Raw genomic sequence first — 22,115 nt, 5'->3', positions numbered from 1 at the left:
AAAAAAAACATAGCGCAAACATCGGGGCATTTTGACAAGTACAAGTACTTGTCAAAATGCCCTGTTTTTTCCGCCCTCACCCTGCAGTGCCCTCAGGCGGCCACCTGACTCGCCTTGCGGTAGCGCGGGGCCTGTGTTTAACCTAAAATGTAAAAATCAGTACACTAGAAGGGGCATTTAACAAAAAATGTTTGTAGTTCAATACCTTTTGTCAGATGATACGTTAAGATCCCAAGTTATGGAAAAGCTATCTGCTGAGCAACATGTTCTGTTTCTGTTGCAATGGATATGTATTTACTGCATTATCTCAAGAGTGTGTTTACAGTTTACAAAGATTGTGTGTGATAAGCAAATCCAATGAAAAGGCTGTCAATAGCATCATTTCATTAAAGGTTATTTCAGTATGGTAGACTGTACCAGGTTTGTAATATGAAGACATGAAGGGGTTTTATACACATGACAATAGTTTTACTTTTCTCTCAGGCTACCTTGTTAAAATGTGTTTATTTGGAAAATGTAATGAGAATTTCTGTTGGTGTTCATAAGGTTATGGCCAAAAGCAATGTTGCAGACATTATATATACGGATTTAAACCCAGTTATCCTATGTTTAAATAGTACCTCATTCTCTTTTCATATTAGTTGTTTTAGATCCCTGCCCAGCAGTGTACAGAGTGAGATAAGAAATGGTAGCAGTCTAAGCCAATATGGGTTTACTACATTGTAAAGAGCTCAGGGAGTCTGCTGATAGGAGGGGAGAGCTCATCAGTGTGTTGCTGCATGCTTCTTCACTATCCAGTCATAGGCTGAGGAAGTTTTTTCCCATTATGTAATTGCAGAAGAGAAGAGTGTTGTGGAATCCAGGCAGTGATGTCTGATAGAGGTGTCTGGTTGAAAAAAGTAGTTACTATAAATCACAAATTATCTCACAGTTACATATATCAAGTCAGGCAGTTTACACATAAATCAGCAGTGAATATCTCTAGCTATATTCCGTATGTGTTTACAGCTTACTTACTGGTACAAATTTGGACATTGCTCACCTTCTCAATTCGGACCAATAGGTTAAAGTGTACGTAAACCCAAAATCTATTTTTAGTATGTTTGGCCTTATGACTCATTGTGTACTGTTTTCCTAAAAAAATGTTTCTTGTGAATGTCTTACAAAGCTTCTTGCCTGGAGGTCCTTCCAGGATCAGCTCTTCCTGTTTCAGGAAGACAATACGAAGGGGGTTATTTACTTAGCTCCTTAAGGCAGCCGAGTGAATAACAGAGCCGAAGTGAAGTGAGCCGATCGCCGTTCAGCTATTCACTTCAAGTCCTGCACGGCTGATTTCAGCTGTACATTGGCTGCCTTTGGCTGAGCCAAAGCGCAGAAACAGTTCGACTCAGCCGATCCAACATCTGGTTCGGCTGAGCCAAAGCTCCGGCAGTTCACTCACTACTGTTCGTCCCTATTCTCATAGGGGCCGAACGGCGGTGAGTGAATAGCCAAATGCCGCCGAGCATTATTCGGCTCGGCTATTCTGCTTGCTACTTCCGAGGTAGCGAGCATAATAGAAAATGTAAACAAAAGAAAACAAATGTATACAAATTGTTTAAATAAAAGGAAAAAAAAAGAAATTAAAAAAGTTAAGAAAATAATAAAAAAAATGTAAAGAAAAAAAAACAGCGTGGGGTCCCCCTCCCAAACAATACCAGCCTCTTTAAGTCTGGTAGGAATTTTAGGAGTTACCCCAAGTAAAAAAAAAAGTGCGTGGGGTTCTCACCCAAAGTCATACCAGGCCCTTTAGGTCAGATAGGAATTTTAAGGAGGAACCCTACCCCCAAAACATTGGGGGGAAAACGTGGGGTCCCCCTAAAATTCCCAACCAGACCCTTGATCCGATCACAGGCCTGGCAGGGCAGGAAAGTGTCATACCAGGCCACATGCCCCCAGCACTGGGAGGGTGCTCTTCCAAGGTCCCCCCTGGAAAAGCACCTTGTCCCCATGCAGATGGGGACAAGGGCCTCTTCCCCACAAGTTCTGGGGCAGACAGGGGGGCTTATTCACATCAGGGTACCCTTTTAATAAAGGGGCACCCAGATGCGGCCCCCCCTTGTGAATGAGTAAGCGGTACTTACAACCCTACCTATTCACTAAAGGGTTAAATAAAAGATAAATAAAAAGTCCAAACTTTTAGGGAAAATCCTTTCATTGAAAAAAAAAACTCAACAAAAGGAGTTTGACAATTCCTTTATTGTAAAAAAAAATATATCTCAAAAATGGATTTACCAGCGTAATCCAGGGTCAATCACGACATCCAGCGTTGTCCACGACAATGACAACTCGGCAAAATAATAAATAATTTACAAATATTTTTTTTTTTAAAAACGCCACCCGCCGACCCATCCGCACGCAACGAACTCCCGCAGCAGAATTAAATTCTGACAGATGCCGGCAAAATATAAACAATTGGGCGGAGCTAGTGGTGATATCACTGCTAGCTTCGTCCAACTGTTTACATTTGTCTGGCACATGACAGTCTGCCTGCAGGTCCCGGACAAATCAAAACACATGGGGGAGCCAGCGGTGACATCACGGCTGGCTCCGCCCAACTGTTGTCATTTGCGGGTAAAACGGTCGGCTTCGGCCGACCTTTCTCCCCGCTTCGGCTGTCACTACGGCTCAGCCGAGCCGAAGCATATGCGTTTGGCTGCTGTACCGGAATAGCCCGTACAGCTGCCCTTTGGTTCGACTGAAGCGAAGGGCTCCAGCGGGTGAAGCGAGCCGAAGGATCAGCCGAAGCTATGGCTAGATTCTTCTGCAGGTAAGTGAATAACCCTCTTAGCCACTGCCATGCAAGGAGCAGTGATGCCAGCCTGCCCTGTACATTCCTAGAGCTTGCCACTGGGCTGCCGATCTGGTCAATCACATAAGCAGCCAACCGACCAACTGAAGATGCTTGCACAGCAAGCTGACAGCGTTTCTGCTAATTGTGAGGCAGTGGCTCAGTGTTGTCAGCCTGAAACAGGAATTACTTTTACTGGCAGGATCTTAGGGTTAGAAACTTTGCAACAGATTCACAAAAAAAAATGATTTGCTTACTAAAACTGTATAGTTAGACATGATGCCAGTCATACTGAAAAATAGATTTTGGGTTTGCATACAGTTTATCTATTCCAAAATATGATAGGGGACTTGCAGCTGCTTGAAAGGAGAATATGTTCATGTTTTTCACAGCATTTGCTTCTTTCTTACATATAGTTCCACTTTGAGTCCTGCCCACAAATATTGACTGCAACACTGTACATGGAATGCCATGCAACCCAGCTAAGGTCTGGTTCACACCTAGGCGTTTTTAAGCAGAGGAAAATTTCTTGCTCAACACAAGAAATCCCAGGATTTTCAGTAGCCCCTGTTCACACCTGAGCAGCAACACTCCAGCAGCAAAACGACAAATGCTGAGAAAAAAAAAAGCACATGAGCTTCTTTTGGCAGTTTGCAGCTCGTTTTCCCCCATAGACTTCAACGGAAACACCAGGAAACGCGCATCAGAAACATGTTGCAAATTTTTTTTGCGCGTTTGAACCCGCTTTCATCCATTGACCACAATGTTTCTTAAATGGTCAATCAAAAAGTGTGTTTTCCTGCTCCTTCATGGCATGCTGTGGTTTCTACCAGCTTCTCATACATCTCTACAAAACATGTCAGCAGGTGGGAAGAAGTGACATGGATGTCAGCAAGAAGAGCCAATTAGAACTGAGGGGAATCCAGGAGATCAACAATCCAAGAAGTGTAATTTTCCCAGCAAAATTCCACCTCCAGCCCCTTCCACACTGTATATGGCTCATATAAGCAGGTAATGCTAAGATATATAAGATAGTGATATTCTGAGATCCTGTGTTACAGTCCAACAGCAAACTATTTCACAGACTAATCCTCAAAGCATGTAACATATAATCAAAGTGGATGCATATAGAATAACCGAATACTTCAAATGTCACACAATATACACTAAAACCTTTACAGCAAGAACCAAGTACAGTGTTACCATTCCCCATATATTTTCCTTCACAACAATATGATTACTGCTAAATCAAAATGTAAATGTGTGGTGCAGTGGTGGTGCCTCGATTACACTCATGAGAATAGAATTCATGATTAAGGTAAATTCAGATGAAACCATATACAGTACAGCAGGGCTCAAAATTTCAAGTCCTGAGCTACTAGCCAGGCCTTAAGCCGCGAAGCCGTACGCGGTCTGCAACCGTGTACCTGACATGTCAGCTGGCTGTGGGCAACATAGTACCGGCTCGCGGGCCAGAGTTGGGCCGCGGACCGGTACTTGGAGACCCAAATTTCCACTCGCCCTCACCTTATTTTTACTCGCAAAATGCGAGCAGACGAGTGGAAATTCTGAGCCCTGCAGTACAGTATACCCATGGCATGGTCATTCAATAAAGACCTAAGTGGTGAATTCAGCTATCTGATGAGTATTGTCCGTGGTGATTGTATCTGTTACAGGCCAGGTATAGAGGTATCAGGAAGGGATACATTAATATTTAAACACCTTAGAGTCAGAATAGTACCATTTGTCACATTTACCAATGAAGCAGGAAGTAAACATACCATATATGTTATCCATTTACAAATATTGTTATCTTTTAATCTAAAATGTAAAAAATAGTTACACTGTAATGTTCCCTATTATAATCTAGTTCTCTGATTAAATGATTAGATGGGGCCGCTGTTCTATCAAGCATTCCAAGCTTTCTCAGCTGTTCCAGGGCAGATCGGCATCGCAAATCGTATGTGCAGAAGAACCGTTCTGACCTGGAACAGCTGTTCGGTCCTGAAATCATTCTATCCGACTTTGTGAGTGGGGTGGAATGTAAGCTGGCACTCACAGAGTCCGATAGAAGTGACATTTCAGGACTCAACAGCTGTTCCAGGGCAGATCAGTTCTCCTGCACATTCCTTTTTGCGATGCTGATCTGCCCTGGAACAGCTGAGAAAGTGTTGGAATGCTTGACCTATTGGTGGTCACACATTCCACCACCAAAAAACTGGGCGGGATTACATTGAAATGTGTGACCACATCACCGGTCACACATTGTAACGTAGTCACAAACTTTAATAGAACACCGCCATCAGGGGGGTACGGCCGATACCCAAGTGAGGGGTCTGGGCAGCCTGGGGGCCTCTCACATGAGTATCAGCTGTACCAGGGGTGTCATGGCAGAGGTGACAGGGGAGGGGTGGAGGAGGCAAGGCCACAGCAGCAGTAGGTAAGAGGAGTTGGGAGGAGGTATAGGCAAAGGGACCCCGGGAACCAGCCCACCTGAGGCCCTGCAGAGCCCACCATAGAGAGTCTCAGATGGGCTGTGAAGGATCTATGGTGTGCCCTGCAGGGTCACTCTTAGGTGGGCTCTGCGGGGTCTCAAGTAAGCCCAGAGTCCAGTGCGTTACTAAGCCCAGAGTCCAGTGCGTTACTAAGCCCAGAGTCCAGTGCGTTACTAAGCCCAGAGTCCAGTGTGTTACTAAGCCCACATTTACCTATATACATGCTATACATAGCATAAAGGTAAATAAATTATATATGACGTGTTATCTTCATTTTAGATGTCAAAGGGTTTTGTGGCTCCCGGTGTTTTCTTTTTTGTGGGAAACGGGTCCAAATGGCTCTTTGAGTGTTTAAGGTTGCTGACCCTTGGCCTAGACGATCAGAAGTGATACATTTCAGGCACAGAGATACATTGTAACTGTGCCTGAAATGTATCATAGTAAAAGAAACAGGTCACCAGCACTTGTTTAGAATAAATATGTCCTTTTTTAATGGGCAATTGTGTCACTACAATCAACAGAGCAGACGTTTCGGGGCCGCACAGGGTCCCTTCTTCAAGGCAGTAAAATTGTGACAGAGTAATGGTATAAGACGACGCAATGGTGGTGCTTCCTCACGTGGGGGAACAAGACAGCGTTTCAACAAACGAAACAGCAGCTCCAGTGGGAGCGAACGACCCACTGAAAATCTGCCCACGAATAGTGACACACCTACAACATCAATACAGGACACCACTGCCACCACTGGAACAGCCCCCTCATCTACTCCTTTTTTAGGAAGGACTGGAAGAAACGCACAAGACGAGGCAACAAGAAGAAGAAACTCGGGGCCATCCATCAATACGAGACAACAAAAACTCAAGAATGTCCGATAATCAATCTGTCATCCAGAACCCTCTCCGACAGTGAAAATCATGTCCTTAGTAAGGGATTTTCATTCTGTCCATCCCCAGCATTTAATGACTTCCAGTTTGAAATAGACACCTTCAAACTTGAACGTGCTTTGAAATTAAAACAACACTTCAGTCACCATTCTTGTACCAAAGGTATAGACTCCTCTACCAACAAGTTTAAGAACAAAAGCTCATTCATTCCATCGGGCCAATTTGCTTCAATTGAGACCTACATTAAAACCGTCAGATATGACACTCGCAACATTACGGATCGAAGAAGGATACATAAGCCACAATGCCATTCGAATCTGACACGAGTTGAATTAAATGCCCTAAAATCACTACAGCAAGATGATTCTATTATCATGAAACCCGCCGATAAAGGAGGAGCTATCATTATTATGGACTATGCAAACTACAAAATGGGCATAGATAATCTTCCATCCGATTTATCCACATATCTCCAAATTCCACGTGACACTCTAACCTCGATTCTTAACAAATTGTCGTCTTTAACCAACCTAGCCTTGGACCAGAGATGGATATCTGAGGGTATTGCTGAGTGGTTGTATAATGAATATGCTCGTACACCGGTAGTATATGGCCTACCAAAGATTCACAAGGGGCACGACCCACTTACCTTCAGGCCCATTGTGGCCGGGACAGGCTCAGTATTACAGCCATTGTCTATGCTATTAGACCACTTCTTGCATCCAATGGTGAAGGATCTCCATTCCTATACTCGAGATACCAATGACTTTATAAAAAAATTGAGAGATATTGATACTATTCACCCCGGATGGAGTCTACTAACTATGGATATATCTGTATTATACACCTGTATCCCTACAGATGAAGGTTTGCAGGCAGTAGAGTATTTTCTATCCCGGAGAGAGGTAACATCTCCACCAACGGCCTTCATACTTGAGGGGTTAAGGATGGTACTCGAAAACAACTACTTCTGTTTTGAGAAACAATATTTCCTCCAGACAAAGGGCACTGCCATGGGCAGCTCGGGTGCCCCCTCATATGCAAATCTATTTATAGGCTATCTGGAAGAATGCTCTATTTATCCATGTGAACTGTTTGAACACGTGAGACTATGGACAAGGTATATAGATGACATTTTTGTGGTTTGGTTAGGGCCCAAGGAAGATATACAGATCTTTGTAGAATATCTCAACACTCTTGCAGTGGGCATTGTATTCAATCCAGAGGTGTCATCTTCCAGGATTTCATTCCTGGATGTAATGGTAATAATTGACCAAGGAAAGTTTTCAACCTCATTATACACAAAACCCACTGATCGCAATGCGCTGCTCTCCTACAGCAGTGCACACCCCAACAGACTGAGAGACTCATTACCAGTCTCCCAGTTTGTTCGGGTTATGCGCATTTGCTCGGATGCTGCTGACTGCGAAACACAACTACAGTGTATATATAACAAATTCAGTGATAGAGGTTATCCGAAACATATACTTGAACATACACTTGAAGTGGCTAGGAATAGGTTCTGTACCCCTAAACCAAAGGAGATGAGCTCTAATGATCTGCTCTTTATTACGAAGTTTAATCCCTATTCATATCAGGTCAAGCGTACCGTACAACGTAATATGAATATCTTGAAAGCTGACAGGACTTTGGCCCCTGTTGTTAAACACACACCTCGCGTGGTTTACTCTTGTAATAGATCTTTACGTGACCATTTAGTCTGTGCTGACCCCCACTTAAAATATGGCACTATACCATATAAATTATCTACCAGGCAGGGATGTTACAGGTGCCACAATTGTAGTGTCTGCAACTCTCTCATTACTGGTGACTCTTTATTTCATCCTTATACAGGAAAAAAATACTCTATCCACAGCTATTTGAATTGTGTGTCTGAATACTGTGTATATCTATTAAAATGTCCCTGCTCACTGGATTACGTGGGAAAAACTATCAATGCTTTTAAAAAACGGTACCAAAAACATAAAAGTGATATAAAACTAGCAATTGAATACAAACAACAAGGAAAGTATATAGACCCAAACAAACCAGTGGCAATACACTTTGCACAATTAAACCATCAAACACACGAACTCAAAGCAATGGTTATCGAACACATACCGAGACCACATAGAGGCGGCAATAGAGACAACATACTATTACGCAGGGAAGCTTACTGGATCCATACGTTGAATACAGTAAAACCAAGAGGACTTAATTCTTCTCTATCTTTGTCCTGCTTCCTTGTCGATTAAATTGTCTGATGTTTATATTTCTTGATCTTTACAATAATAGGCACCTTAGTCAATGATTAATACTGATGTTTCATTTTAATACATTGGAGAATTTTTACTATCTATTTTTGGTTCTATATATGTATGGGACACCCATCTATATGTTTGGGTCCTCCATAGATAACTAATTCATGCTAATTCTCCTGACACTCTTTTGATACATCTTAAAGATTTTTGGGCTGATTCTCTGTTTTGTTCTCATGTTTTATTGGGTGTATATGTCATGTATGTACGCTGTATCACTCGGTTTGTATGTTCCCTGTCTTGGTTCTTTATATGTAAATGTAGATATATTATCTCCTTTAATATCATTCTTTTTGTGCACACCTCTATTTTATACTTATTATATAATCTGTTTTCTCCCCCACTCTGATCTTGGAACGTTCATTGCGGTATATGTATAGTGTGGACATCAGCTCTCTTGTTTTTCCCACACCCAGGTTGTAATTGACATATGTAGCCTCGGCATCTAAGCCGTATGATGGTCGAGAATTGTATCTCTCCATCACCTTAGTAACCATGACGCACATTGCACGCGCCGACATATTATGACGAGGGGCGATGGCGGACATACTGTCTAGGGATGCTGGATCATAATGCCGCTGTCTCTAGACTGTCGTGCATACCTGCCGTAGCGATGTCAGACACTCTACCTACCGCAGCGTTCCTTTGGATCATCAGATTGTGGGTACAGTTAACTTATTATCTTAAATGAATTTGAATATGTTTTTTTTCTCCCTTTTTTTATATAGTGAGATTTTGACTTTTAAAGATGGCGTTTTTCCCGCCTTTTTGACATCACTGAGGGTGTGGTTACCAATGATTCACTAATTATATGGGGTATATATGTAGTGTGTGAATACCATTACTCTGTCACAATTTTACTGCCTTGAAGAAGGGACCCTGTGCGGCCCCGAAATGTCGGCTCTGTTGATTGTAGTGACACAATTGTCCATTAAAAAAGGACATATTTATTCTAAACGAGTGCTGGTGACCTGTTTCTTTTACTTCGTATTTTGCACGGTGCCATCCGTGATAGTCATTGCGAGCACCACCGTTCTTATTTGGCCAGGACTGCTGTAAGGTGTGCGGAGAGGACCCCCACCACCTGAAATGTATCATAAACATCAGGCCAGTCTATGGAGCTGTCAAAACGAATAGCAGAGAGGTGACTCACTCTGCTACCTTTCTGCTATCTTCAGCTGTCAAATACGGGATCGCTATTTAGCGATCCCGTATGTGTATGTAACGGCTTCATTCTTCCATTAAAGTAGAACTATAGGGTCAGGGCTTTTCCCCATAGTTCTCCTAAGGGTAACGGGAGGACACAGACTAGCATCCTGTCGCATCCTGACTAGCTGTAGCTCGCGGTATACTGAGACGCCGGTATGGATCCCGACAATACTGTCTGGATCCACCCAGCTGCGTGAGTGACAGCTGCCTATCTAGAGGCAGAGCCAGCTGTACCCGCCCCCTCCCCCATCCATTCCGCCAGTCAGCGCTGGAGGATTGGACAAGGGAGGGGGGGAATCCCTGCAGAGAGCCGTGAGTGTCAGTCACGGCTCTCTGCAGGGATAGATAGAGAAGTGAGCGACGGTTTGTGTTCACTTACTTCCCGATCTACTGAGCCGACGTGTGACAGTTTCATTGTCACAGGTCAGCTAGAACTACGAGGCTGAGTGATTTTCACTCGCCTCATAGTTCTCCTTTAATGAAAGAAAGAAGCTTTTACAAAAGCTTAACTATTTCATTAATGAATGCCTCAATACTGAAGCATTCATTAATGAATGGTAACCGCTGAGTATCAGTGGTTACCGGCATTACAGAGCCTTAAATAACTCGTCACATACAGTGTACGTGGCCAGTCAAATAGGCACTTCGTGGCGGGACGTACACTGTACTCCTTTCAGCACTGACAGAAAAGGAAGTCTTTTGATGCCAAACAATAAAAGTCAACCATTACAATGGATATGCAAGAAAAAGGCATTGCAACACCAGATGAGGTCATTTATCAAGGTACAGCTGTCTGCTAAGCAACAAGCTCTGTTACAGTATATAAACATTTTACTACAGTGCATTTACATTTTACAAAGAGATGTGTAAGATAAGCAAATTCGATAACATTCGTTATGTCGATAGCATTTGTATAATTACTTTAAGTGTTGAAGATTGTACCGGCTTTGTAATATAAAATCATGAAAGGAGTTCTAAACATATGAAAATATGTTTTCTCTCAGCCTATTTAAAGGGTCCATTACATTGCATAGAGTACAGGTGAGCTGGCTGGAGGAGAGAGCTGACCTCATCGCTGTTTTGCTTCTACCTCACTATCCAATCATAGGCTTAGATTAGTCCTTGACTGTGCTGTATTGCTTTAACTGAAGACAAAAAAAGTGAGGGTAGATTCTGACCATACAGCATTGCCACATTTCGCTTTCCTAATCTTTCTCAGCATAACAACATGTTTACTATTAAATTAAGGGCCCATGTGTGTTTACTATTAATTAAACGGCCGACCCCAGGGCCCAAATGTACATGCAGTGCTGCAGTCCTAAATTGCTGTATTTGGTTCAAAGGGATAGAAACTGATTTATGGTTGACTGTCATTTAATAGCAACCAGGCATCAAACAAGCTTTTCCATTTCTTAAAGAACCACCATAGTGAAAAATATTGTATCCTGGTGATTGTATGGGGTTATTACCTGTAATTATATTATTTAGTTTTTTAATTCATGATTGTATTTCAAATGCACTGATTTATATTTTTCTCTAAGTTTACATGCAGACCAAGCTATCTAGCAAAAGTGACAGTGAACATGTATACTGTATATAGCCCAAACTTTTTTATTTAGATAGAATAGGGAAGGGTTAAAACCCCAAACTACTTTATTGATGTCTGTGTACCATTGGGTAACTTTCCCTTCTCTTACTGTCCCAGAGACACAACAAAACTTATATCCTGTAAAAGGGAGGCGAATTCCCCTCTTAGATAATAAGCTGAAACTGTTGGCGCTATATAAATCCTGTATAATATAATAATAATTGTCCCTGGAACAGATGTCCTCATTAGAAGATGTCACCTTATCACTTCTTCTGGGGACAACTCTAATATGTTGAATTTCTTCTCACTCCTTTGTCGGTGACAACGGTAACCAGTACAAACAGAGGAATATCTCTCCAATGTGGACAGCAATAAAAATCTAGAGGGTCTAATCCTTCCCAACTGTATACATACAAGAAAAATAGGCAGAGGTAGTTCAGATGGCAGGGGTGTGGAAATTTTCTAAAAAACTACTTGTCCAAGGACTAAAACGGGGGCCCAATCTTGTCTCTCATGACAATCTACTTGTCAAGACACAAAAAATAATTTTAACCAAAACTGTATTTAACTGTTCTAAGAAGTGGTTCTCATTGGTCAGCGCGCTCACTGCGTCCAGGGATAGTGATCTCTTTCCAACCGCATGCAATCGTATCACATACATTTACATGCGATCTGCCAGAGTTTTGACACTTTCAAATGTATCTGTCTGTCAATTCCCAGAGAATTTTTGTACAAGTCATTCTGAATTGAGAAAGCTGGTTGGATGACCAGTGAAACGTCTTCAAGAAAAATACAGCAAGACCAGTTGCCTTGACTTATTTTTTACAGATATTTCAAATGTATCATTAACTTGAATGGGTGACAGCTGCCGCTTGTAAATGGAAGATTTGGAATCCCTGCTGCAGGGAATCGCAAGTTCCTGCCCAAATCACACCTAGTTGGTAGGTGTGAATGAAGCCTCATAAATGATGTAGGTAGGGCTGACAACAGGTGATTTGGAATTCAGAGCCCTAAATACACTGAGGGGGATTTATCAAAACTGGAGCAGACAGAATCTCTAGCAGCTGTGCCGGGCAACCAATCAGCTTCTCTCTTCAGCCTGTTCAGTTAAGATTTGAAAATGAAAGATAGAAGCTGATTGGTTGCCATGCACAGCTGCTCCAGATTTTGTCTGTTCCAGTTTTGATACATTCTCCTCACTGTGTTGTCATGCCAACACAGTGTGTTTATAGAGACACAACATGGGGAAATTTGCATGTACTGCAGAGATGTACAAGTATGCTTTGCTTTATGGAATGTTTGCGTAACATGTAAAGGAAGCGAATCACTTTCTTGTCATAATGATTTTATGATTTCCGTTTACAGTTTGACAATTGGGTTTTCTAGACAAAATCTCAATAAGTGTTACGTAACTCTCTGAATGGGCAAAGTCTAACTCAGAGCAGGAATATAAAAATGAAGCTGAACAAATCTTACTTTCAGTTCAATCACGGAAACAAATGGCTAATCATTGGCTGTTACTGCTGCTTCTTCTCCAGGATATCCATGGACTGGTAAATGTGATCTGCCATATACATATATTTCTATTATTATTTTTGGTATATCCGCGCTTCACTTCCCTTTTCTGATGAATATGAGAATGTTTGAAGAAGCAACACATTAATATGTGTGTGTAAAAATCATTGGCATCCATTCACTAAACTGTATGAGCTGAGTCAGAAGTAGGCAACTTCAGCATTCCAGCTGTTGTGGAACTGCAAGTTCCATGAGGCATTGCAAGACTCTGACAGCCACGACTTACAGAGGCAAAGGCATGATGGAATTTGTAGTTTCTCCATGGCTAGAGTGCCAAGGTTGCCTACCCCTGGGCTATGCTGTATTATTGATATCCTAGACCTAACAAACTGATGAATCAAAGTGTTCTGTGTGTATTAGTATCACCTATTGTTATTGTGTCGCTTGACAAGCTGTTCTGAAAGAGATAAGCACTCGTTTTGTTCACTACCTCAGACCACACTATAATGGATACCGCACATTGACACCGCATAGATGCCAATAGATTGATTTACTAGTGTTTACCTCAAGCAATGCAACAGTACTAACCTCCCCTGATTTACTTAAAGTATAGGTAAACCCACTTAATAAAATCTCATTTAAGCTTTAGCATGTTATTGTAATTGTAGAGTTATAACCAAATGTTTTACATCTGCAGCGATCATTAAAATGATACCTGCAAATCCTACCTTAAAGGTCCTTGCCCACTTACTGATATAGGATGACAATGTAATGTGACTGTTTCTCAGCAGTGATCCTGCTTTGTCACCCTGTAACATGTTCTTCCAATGGAGACTACAAATGACCATATCAACACACATTACACAGGCATAGTCCACTGTTATTTCAATCTGGTCCACTGGTCCACTGTTATGGTCATCAGGAAATCCACCCTGAAAATGTCATGCAGACATTGCTAGACTGCATGTAGATGACCAGTTGCTGAAAAGAGGCTGTGGAAAATCATCATTTACATGGTGAAAGTATTGCATTAACCATTTCAGCTCTTGCACCTGTGTAGCCCGCATGGGCAAGACTTTTACCTATGCTGACACTTCAATAAAATAGCCACAATTAGTTAAATATTACATATATTCATCTCATATTTATTAAATATGTGCTATCATGCAGCTTTAAAGTAAATATCATTTTTCCAGTGCTCTATGAGGCCATAAATAAGAAATATTGGTAGGCTGGCACCCCAGAGGGTACATACTTTCCCAACAGAGAAAAGGTACTTCTTGCCCTTTATTTATAAGTCTTTAATAGAATTGCCCACATGAAACAATTGGAGCTCAGGTGGAGGAGAATGAATAATATAATCCCCATTCATTTGAAACCCGCGGTTAGACAAAAATCCCAATTATTTCTCAGTGTTTCTGGATATCTTGCATTTGTACCATGTACCGTAAGTATTATTCTGTAATGTTATAAACACAAAACTGGATCAGTTCTTGGGTTGTATCAAAGTGCTTGGTACAGCCAGATTGGCTGTAAACATTTTTTTTTATATTTCATTGTTGAGTTTTATGAAAGTGTATGTAAACCCCAGCAATGATTATCGCTAGTTTGTGTCCTCCCGTTACCCTAAGGAGAACTATGAGGAAAAACACTGACCCAATAGTTCTCCTTTAATGTTGATCGCTAAACATACCATTGAAAGCTTTTTGTTATATCTGTTTGATATGTGCAAAACATTCCTGTTGTTCCTGACAGAAATCTAAATAATTTATAATTTCCTGTGCTCTCTGTCCCTGCTGACTGTTATCTGTTACATTGTTCTCGGCTATCTCTATGGCCTATGAGAGTAAGCATGGTTTTGTTTTATATTTCAGCCTCTTCTGGACAAAGCAAGTAAGTACAAATTATATTGAAACAAAAATAAGAGTTTATGTTAACTTATGTGCTCAGGATCTACCTTAAAACTATATATAGACAACATTTTATTTAAAATCTTTTGAATAAAGTAGGTAAGGGTCAAAACTGCTGTCAGTTTATTTTTTTGCTGTTTGTATCTTTTTGAAGAGCTTTCCCTTGTCTAGAAGACACAACAGAAAGCGGCTGGTTGAGAAATGTTTTACCCATTGTATAGCTATGTGGATGCTGTTCACAAAGCACTAGTGCCCGTAGTTGGCGCTGAGGAACATAGGAAATTCCTATACTTCTCAGCAGCACCTAGTGGCGAGCATTTATAAATCAGCCCCAAAGGATACAAGGTTAGGGGAAATCCCCTCATAACAGATGTATCTATTAAAAGATGAATCCCCACTTCCTGCTCTGGTCACAAATGTAACACTTTGGGCTTCCCATTACCCTCCGTTCCAGTGAAAATAGTCATCAAAACAAACAGAAAGTAAATCTCAAAAGTCGGTTTCAAGTTGCCAACTATTAGGTAATCTGACCTTAAGTTCAGAAGGAAGTGATTCTAGTAATTCTTTACCCTTGCCAGAAGTTTGAACGATTCTTTATCAGGGATCTTCTGTTTGAACTGGAATTTGAATGTTAGGGTTTTTTTTTAAGTCAAAGATGTCCATGCACACATATTTAAAAGGAACTACTGTTAAATTCACACATTTTATAATTTATAATTTGGGAGCTTCGACAATAACACGAGTAGATAGATAGTGAGTAGTAAGTGGTTTCTGTTGGTTGAACTGACTGTATTATTCTAAAAGTAGACTATAAGTTTTCTTATTTTTTCTTTTTTCTTAAACTGTATCTGAAGCAAACACATTTTCGTTAGTTTCAGATAGAGTGGTAAGGGTTTTCTATTGCTATCAGTGTGCCTGTTAGAGAGATTTATTCTCTCTATTTGACCTGGTGAACATGTCCCCCAGGGCTAAAAGTAATGGAAAATCCAAATCTTCTAGGGGAAGTTCTCCAATGGGGACACTTGTTTCTGTGACAACTGTGTAAAAATGCATTTCCTCAACTTGAAAAGATTTTTCTTACTTTCTGATGTGTAAAAAGGACAGTACGTGGAGGATAATTTCCATAATGGGACAATGGTGACCAAAAAAAAACCTGAAAGGGGTTTAACTCATTCTTTACTCAAAAACAGAAATGCCTAAATCTCAGTGTATGATAATTAGTGGTTATAACCAATGATGTCTTAAAGAGAATCTGTCACTTTCCCCTTTTAGGACAAATTGGCAGGCTTTCTTGATGGGCACCACTCTCCCGCACCCCTGCTTAACTTCCCTGCATTTCTTTGCCACTCTGTTTGCCCTGATTATCACTGTGTAAGCTCCATGTCATGGCATTATTGCTTACATAGGGTACAGCCCTGGCAACCAGCCAATCAGGCCCAAGCACATTGCATTCTGGTCACAGTCCCTCAGTTCCCAGAAATATGAGGACAGACTGCGAGGGGAGGGGGATGGGTCTATTACAGTGGAAAAAAATTATAAAAAGTTAATAAATAGCCTCACCTCACCACCTGCTTTACACAACCAAGTGTGGTGTCAAAATCCTTCCAGGGGAGATCTTGGGGACGTTGATTCTGCTGAATTTTGTTGAAAGGATTTTGAAGTCACCCTCACTGGCGTTATGGGTAGAAGCCGGATGGAAGGTAAGTATATATTTTTTTCTCTTTATTTCCACAGGATTTTTTACACCTGAATGCAGTGTTTTGGCAGGGTGGAGTGGACCCTGATTAAATTAGAGAACCTTGAAGAGCAATAATTAGTGTAGACTCTGGGATAACTATTTGCATAGTTTTAATAAATGATAATTATTATAAAAACATGTTAGTCATTAACAAGATAAAAGTTTTTATTGACCAATTCCATTGCGGTTACATTTGAGATACAATACATGCTGTAAACATCGGCAGCAGAAAAACTTTTCAGGTTTCCTCAATGCTGTCTAATACATTCCTGAACATGTATACGTAAGACAAGGAGTCCATGAGCCTCATAGTGGAATAGTCCCCACCGTCCACCGTCACGGACACCAGGCGGGATAGGGAAAGAAGAGCTATTTTTGTATTACTGACTGTATTAATACATTTTCCTGACTTACCTCAGGAAGAACTGCATAATGCAGATAATTTGAGCATACTTTGTATTATTGATAAGAAATTTACCACAGTTTGGTCAAAAATGCAATTAATAGCAAAAAACTTTGATTTTCATGGACAATTGTGCTTCCTTGGGGGCTTCTGTGAATGCTTTTTTCAAATAAATAGTATGGGAAGTCAGGCACTGCTATGAGATACTATGCCAATGCAAAGAAAATGAAAAATAAAATTAGTATAATGGGGAGAGGGCCTTTTCATATGGCTTTAAAGAGAGTGTAGAAAATACAGAAACCCTTTAAATTACTAAATTAAGCAAAATAAAAAGAATGCTCAAAAATACTTCACACTAGCACCTTTCCCTGAATCTCCCACCCTCATTTTCCCAAATTTTCCAAAAATATTAGAGCTACAGCATTCAGATATAATTTAGTAGAAACTGGCTAGTGGCAGGACAATTTGGCAGCAGTGACAACAAGCCTAAATGCAGAGACAGAAGGCAATGGGAGCCATTTTTTGCATAGAAATTGGAGCTTCGGCACCTAGCATCTCTGCCTCAGCCTTTAGTCCTGTTTGACATTTTCATTTTTTTGCCAGCTCTGTGCATAACTTGTATTTTTACCTTGGGGATAGGGGGTGCGGTAAATGTTAGTGATATGTGAGGTGGTTTTGGTGCACACTGTTTTTGCACTTAATTTTGTTTTTTAAACAATGCAGTAGTGTTTCATGAACATAGACCAGCTACCAACACATTGTCGGCAAAAATGGTATGATCACCCCCAAAAAAGTCTATATGAACACAAAATATAAAAACAAGATCCACCCAAAAGAAAAAAAGAAAACCCTAGAATACCACCTCCCAAAACAAAAGCCCTTTGTTAGGAAATACCTTTCAGCTAATAAAGAAAGAAGAGCAGTTTTGTTACGGATGGCTCAGCAGCAAATGTATAATGCTGTCCTCAAATGAAGTACAAACTAAAAAAATAAATAATCCTAATAAGATCATAAATGGCAACAAATAGAATAATTGCCTAAGAGCTAACAATCAAACCTGTTGCTGACAGATAGTAGTCCTAATAAGTGCTTTTGGCTAAGCAGGGACCTGTGAACCTGTTTTGGGGGTGCATACAAGAGCATGTACCCTACCTCTACAATTTACAAATTGAAATCCTAGTTCGCTGACTGATCCTAATCATTGTCTCTAATCTCTTTCTGTAATTAATCAGTAAGCTCTACCTATCCTGTACATGCCGCCCGGCTTCCTGATTGCCCAGGAAGCCGACTCCATGTCAGTGATAGCACCGGTATCGGTACTCGGTATCAGCGAGTACAGAAAGCAAAATATCAGTACACGTACTCAATACCAATAAAGGTATCGGTGCATCCCCAAAGTAAATTGTACCCCTCGATCATAGCTTACATTATCATGAACGCCGTGAAGTCCGACGATTTCTTTCAAAAAGATTTGTGCTGTTTCAGCTGCAGACGAAGTTCCCTTCACTGGAAGAAAATGCGCCATCTTAGAAAAATTATCCACCACCACGAAGATCCCTGTAAATCCCTCAGAAGGGAAAAGCTCAACTATAAAATCCATTGAAATCATGCTCCAATGTCTTTTCGGGACAGGAAGACATTTCAGCAGACTCCAGGCTGTAGAATGACTTCCCTTATTTCGGATGCAGATGACACAAGAATTAACATCATTTTTACAGTCAGACCCCAGATTTAGCCACCAAAAGTAACGCTGGATCAAGTTCAAAGTCTTGTGGTTCCTGAAGTGCCCTGCCAGAGAAGAGTCATGACAGAGTCCCAAAATAATATTGCAGAGGGGCTGGGGTATAAAGATTTTTCTATTATGGAAGAATGGTCCATCGTTTTCCTGCACAGGTATATCTTGCGGTAGGCAGTCTCTAGAAGATGCTTGCTGAATCTGAGAAACAAGATCAGTCTGTAGAAGCAAGAAATTGTTAGCCTGTAAAATTGTCTCAGGTTGAGTGCATGAATCAGGTTCCGAAAATATTCGAGACAGGGCATCAGGTTTGCCATTTTTGGATACCGGGCGATACGCGATATGAAAATTGAATCTTGAGAAAAACAGTGCCCATCTTGCCTGCGGGGTCTCAAACACTTTTCATATCTCACATATTCAAGGTTCTTGTAATCTGTAAAGACTAGGATTGGATGGGCCGCACCCTCAAGCAAAAAGCACCACTCTCGATCACCTACATCATAATTTCTTTCAGCAGAACTTAATTTTCAGGAGAAAAAGGCAACGGGGCGCAACAAAGATTTAGGCCCCTGATGTTGGGCTAAAATGGCTCCTACTGCGTTTTTGGAAGCATCGACTTCCAAGTCTGGGTTCTTCAAAATTGGGGCAGATGTGAAAAGTTTTTTAAGTTTGTCAAAGGCGGATTGTGCCTCCAAAGTACACTGAAAGCACCCCTGCTTCCTAGTAAGTTTGGTAATTGGGGCGATAGTATCAGGGAATCCCTTAATACATTTCCTGTACAAATTGGCGAACCCAACAAAGCACTGTACCCCTTTCTTGTCACACGGGGTCCAAAATTGCAGAACATTTCTGTGGGTCCTTCAGTGGATATGATAAGGACCAGGAACTGGATAGATTGTTGATCAAACTCACATTTTTCGGCTTTAGCATAAAGTCCGTGCTGCCGGAGTCTGGTTAGAATTTACCAGTTAGTCTTACATGTTTATAGTGTTGTTCTTGAGAAGCCGAAAAGATGAGAATGTCTTCCAAATAAACTATGGGAAAGAGATCTAGAACGTCCAAAAAGACGTCATTGACAAAGTGCTGAAAGGTTGCAGGGGCATTTCAGAGTCCAAAGGGCATTACCAGATATTCAAAATGGCCAAATCGAGTTCTGAAGGCAGTTTTCCATTCATCACCCCACAAATCCAGACAAGGTTATATGCCCCTTGGACATCCAGCTTGGTAAAGATGGCAGCGGAGCAGAGTCTCTGAAATCATTCTGCCACCAGGGGGAGTGGGTAGTGTACTTCATAGTAATTTGATTTAGGGCTCTGCAGTCAATACAGGGTCGAAGAGAGTGATCTTTCTTTTCTACAAAGAATATTCCAGCACCAGCAGGAGAGGTAGAAGGGTGGATGAATCCTTTTTTGAGGTTGTCATCAATATATTCCTTTAGAGTCTCAAGTTCTGGCTCTGATAAGGGATAAATGCATCCAAAGGGAATTTCCGCCACAGGAAACAGATCAATAGGGCAATCATAAGTCCAATGTGAAAGGATATCAGCCTTTTCTTTGTTGAAAACATCCAGAAAGGCTTGGTAGACTGATGGAATAATCTGATGATGGTCTGGGTTGTTGTTCTGATGGCAAAAGAATATGGATGATGCAGGCGCTGAGCACAAACAGTTCTGCAGGCAGTAGGGGGATAGGAAGGAAACTCTCCCCATGTCCCAGTTGATGAGTGGATTATGTGCCTGCAACCAGGGCATACCTGATATGATAGGAAATAGAGGAGATGCAATTACATCCAAACAAAGAAGTTCTGTGTGCCCTGGTTTGAAGGTGGCAGAGATAGGAGAAGATTCATGTGTGACGGGACCAGATTTGATGCTTGATGCGTAAAGTAGAGGTTGCCCCGATCCCCCATGAAGCATTCCGCTATCGGTACTCGTGGTTCAGGCGGAGGAGCCATAACTGTGGGAATCTGAACGGATGCGCTGGAAGCTGGTGGAGAAGGAGATGTAATGGAAACTGTTGCTGAAGCCCGTGACAAAGACTGAAGACGGCCCGGAGGCTGAAAATAGCCTTCTTGTAGTCCCTTGACAGCCTGGGTAAGTGCAGCTATTTGCTGGCAGAGTTCCTCCATGACTGAGGCCCCCCTCAGGCCAGATCAGCAACTTGTGGTCAGCGAAGTACAGAGTAGCAGACAGGAGCGTGGTCATAAAGAAGCCAAGGTCAAGGGAATCCAGAAGAGCAGAAGAATGGTCAGCCAAGCCGGGTCAAACACCAAAAGATCAGGGTCAGGATGCTGGGTACAGGGAACAGCTTGAAGACCAGTCAGCATTAGAGGCTAGAATGTCACAGCCTTAAATAGCCCGTTTAGCAGGAAAATCCGCAACACGCTTGTGCGCATGTCTGCAGAGGTGCCCGGCAGTGCACAATTTTGTGAGCCAAACTATGCCCACACAGATGCGCATGAGCAGGTGCTCGTGCAGGATTCCAAGCACAAGGGCTAAGCTTGGCTTCCTGACACCAGCATCGGTCATTAACAAACTTATGATGAGGAGATAATCCTGTCATCGGGAAGTGGTTAAGCTCCCTAGAAAAAAAAAAGCTTAATGTCACTCATTTGCCTTGTGGGAAACCAAAACCCATGCAACCTCTAGGATAGGTTTGGGAAGTTGAAAAGCCATTTTCACATTACATGTTTTAGGATGCCCCACAATTTGGCTTTTCATCAAGAAAATTTAAATCCCAGAAAGTTGCAGCAAATTTATCTTAGAGTTTAACCAAATCTCATAGCTACTTCTAATGTGCATGGAACACTGATAGTACCTTTAGAACTATTGGAACCAATAGATCAAAACAAGTAGCCCCTTGAAACTGAAAAATTGCTGGAAATATCAGACAGTAATATGCTCGGACAGACAATTCAGGCATCACTGGTCAGTATATATCTGAATCTCATTCAAACGGAGCAACTCACTAAGGCTTTTTTAGGTAAAGTTTTCCATTCTCCATAAAAGTTACATCCTGCTTAATGAATGATGCAGTTACATAATTACATACCGGTAGTATTTGAGGTTGAATAAAGACACAGGTCCATCAAGTTCAACCTCTGTGTGTCTGTGTGTGTGTTGTACGTGCATGTGTGTATACGAGTCCCTGTGTGGTCTAGTGTACTCTTAGTACCTGTACCCCTGTTCCAAAATGTAACCACTCTGACTGAGAAGAAGCCCCTATCCCCCTTGTGGTAAATCTTTTCTCTACTAATTTTAGGTATTGGCCTCTAGTCTTTGTTAGGGAATTTAAAGTAAAAAGTTTATTGCTAATGTTGCCATCTCCACTAAACACTTTGTACAACAGTTCACTGATTGAGATTTACTGATAATAAAACACATCCTGTCATGTGAAATTCTGTGGGTGGGAGGTTATCCTTTAACTTTATAGAGACATAACTCATGCACAGGATGTCCTATGGAGTAATGACTAAGAGATGAAGGCCGATA

At 41.4% G+C, this 22,115-nt stretch overlaps 1 protein-coding gene across 1 annotated transcript in view; it reads left to right on the top strand.

Moving 5' to 3' along the window:
• The window catches only part of LOC108786083 (meprin A subunit beta-like), a 46,699-nt gene extending 37,723 nt beyond the window's left edge, over positions 1-8,976 (top strand). Inside the window, exons 13-14 of the mRNA XM_018555302.1 lie at positions 6,103-6,811; positions 8,944-8,976. Of these exons, the coding sequence (XP_018410804.1) occupies positions 6,103-6,811; positions 8,944-8,976 (742 nt within the window). The remainder of the gene's footprint in view (positions 1-6,102; positions 6,812-8,943) is intronic.
• The last annotated feature ends 13,139 nt before the right edge of the window (positions 8,977-22,115 follow it).

This window comes from Nanorana parkeri, unplaced genomic scaffold (genome assembly GCF_000935625.1).
Source record: "Nanorana parkeri isolate BGI_ZX_2015 unplaced genomic scaffold, ASM93562v1 scaffold191, whole genome shotgun sequence".
Classification (NCBI taxonomy): Eukaryota; Metazoa; Chordata; class Amphibia; order Anura; family Dicroglossidae; genus Nanorana; species Nanorana parkeri.
Note: the sequence above shows the minus strand (reverse complement) of the source record. Positions and strands in the feature narration are given on the sequence as shown.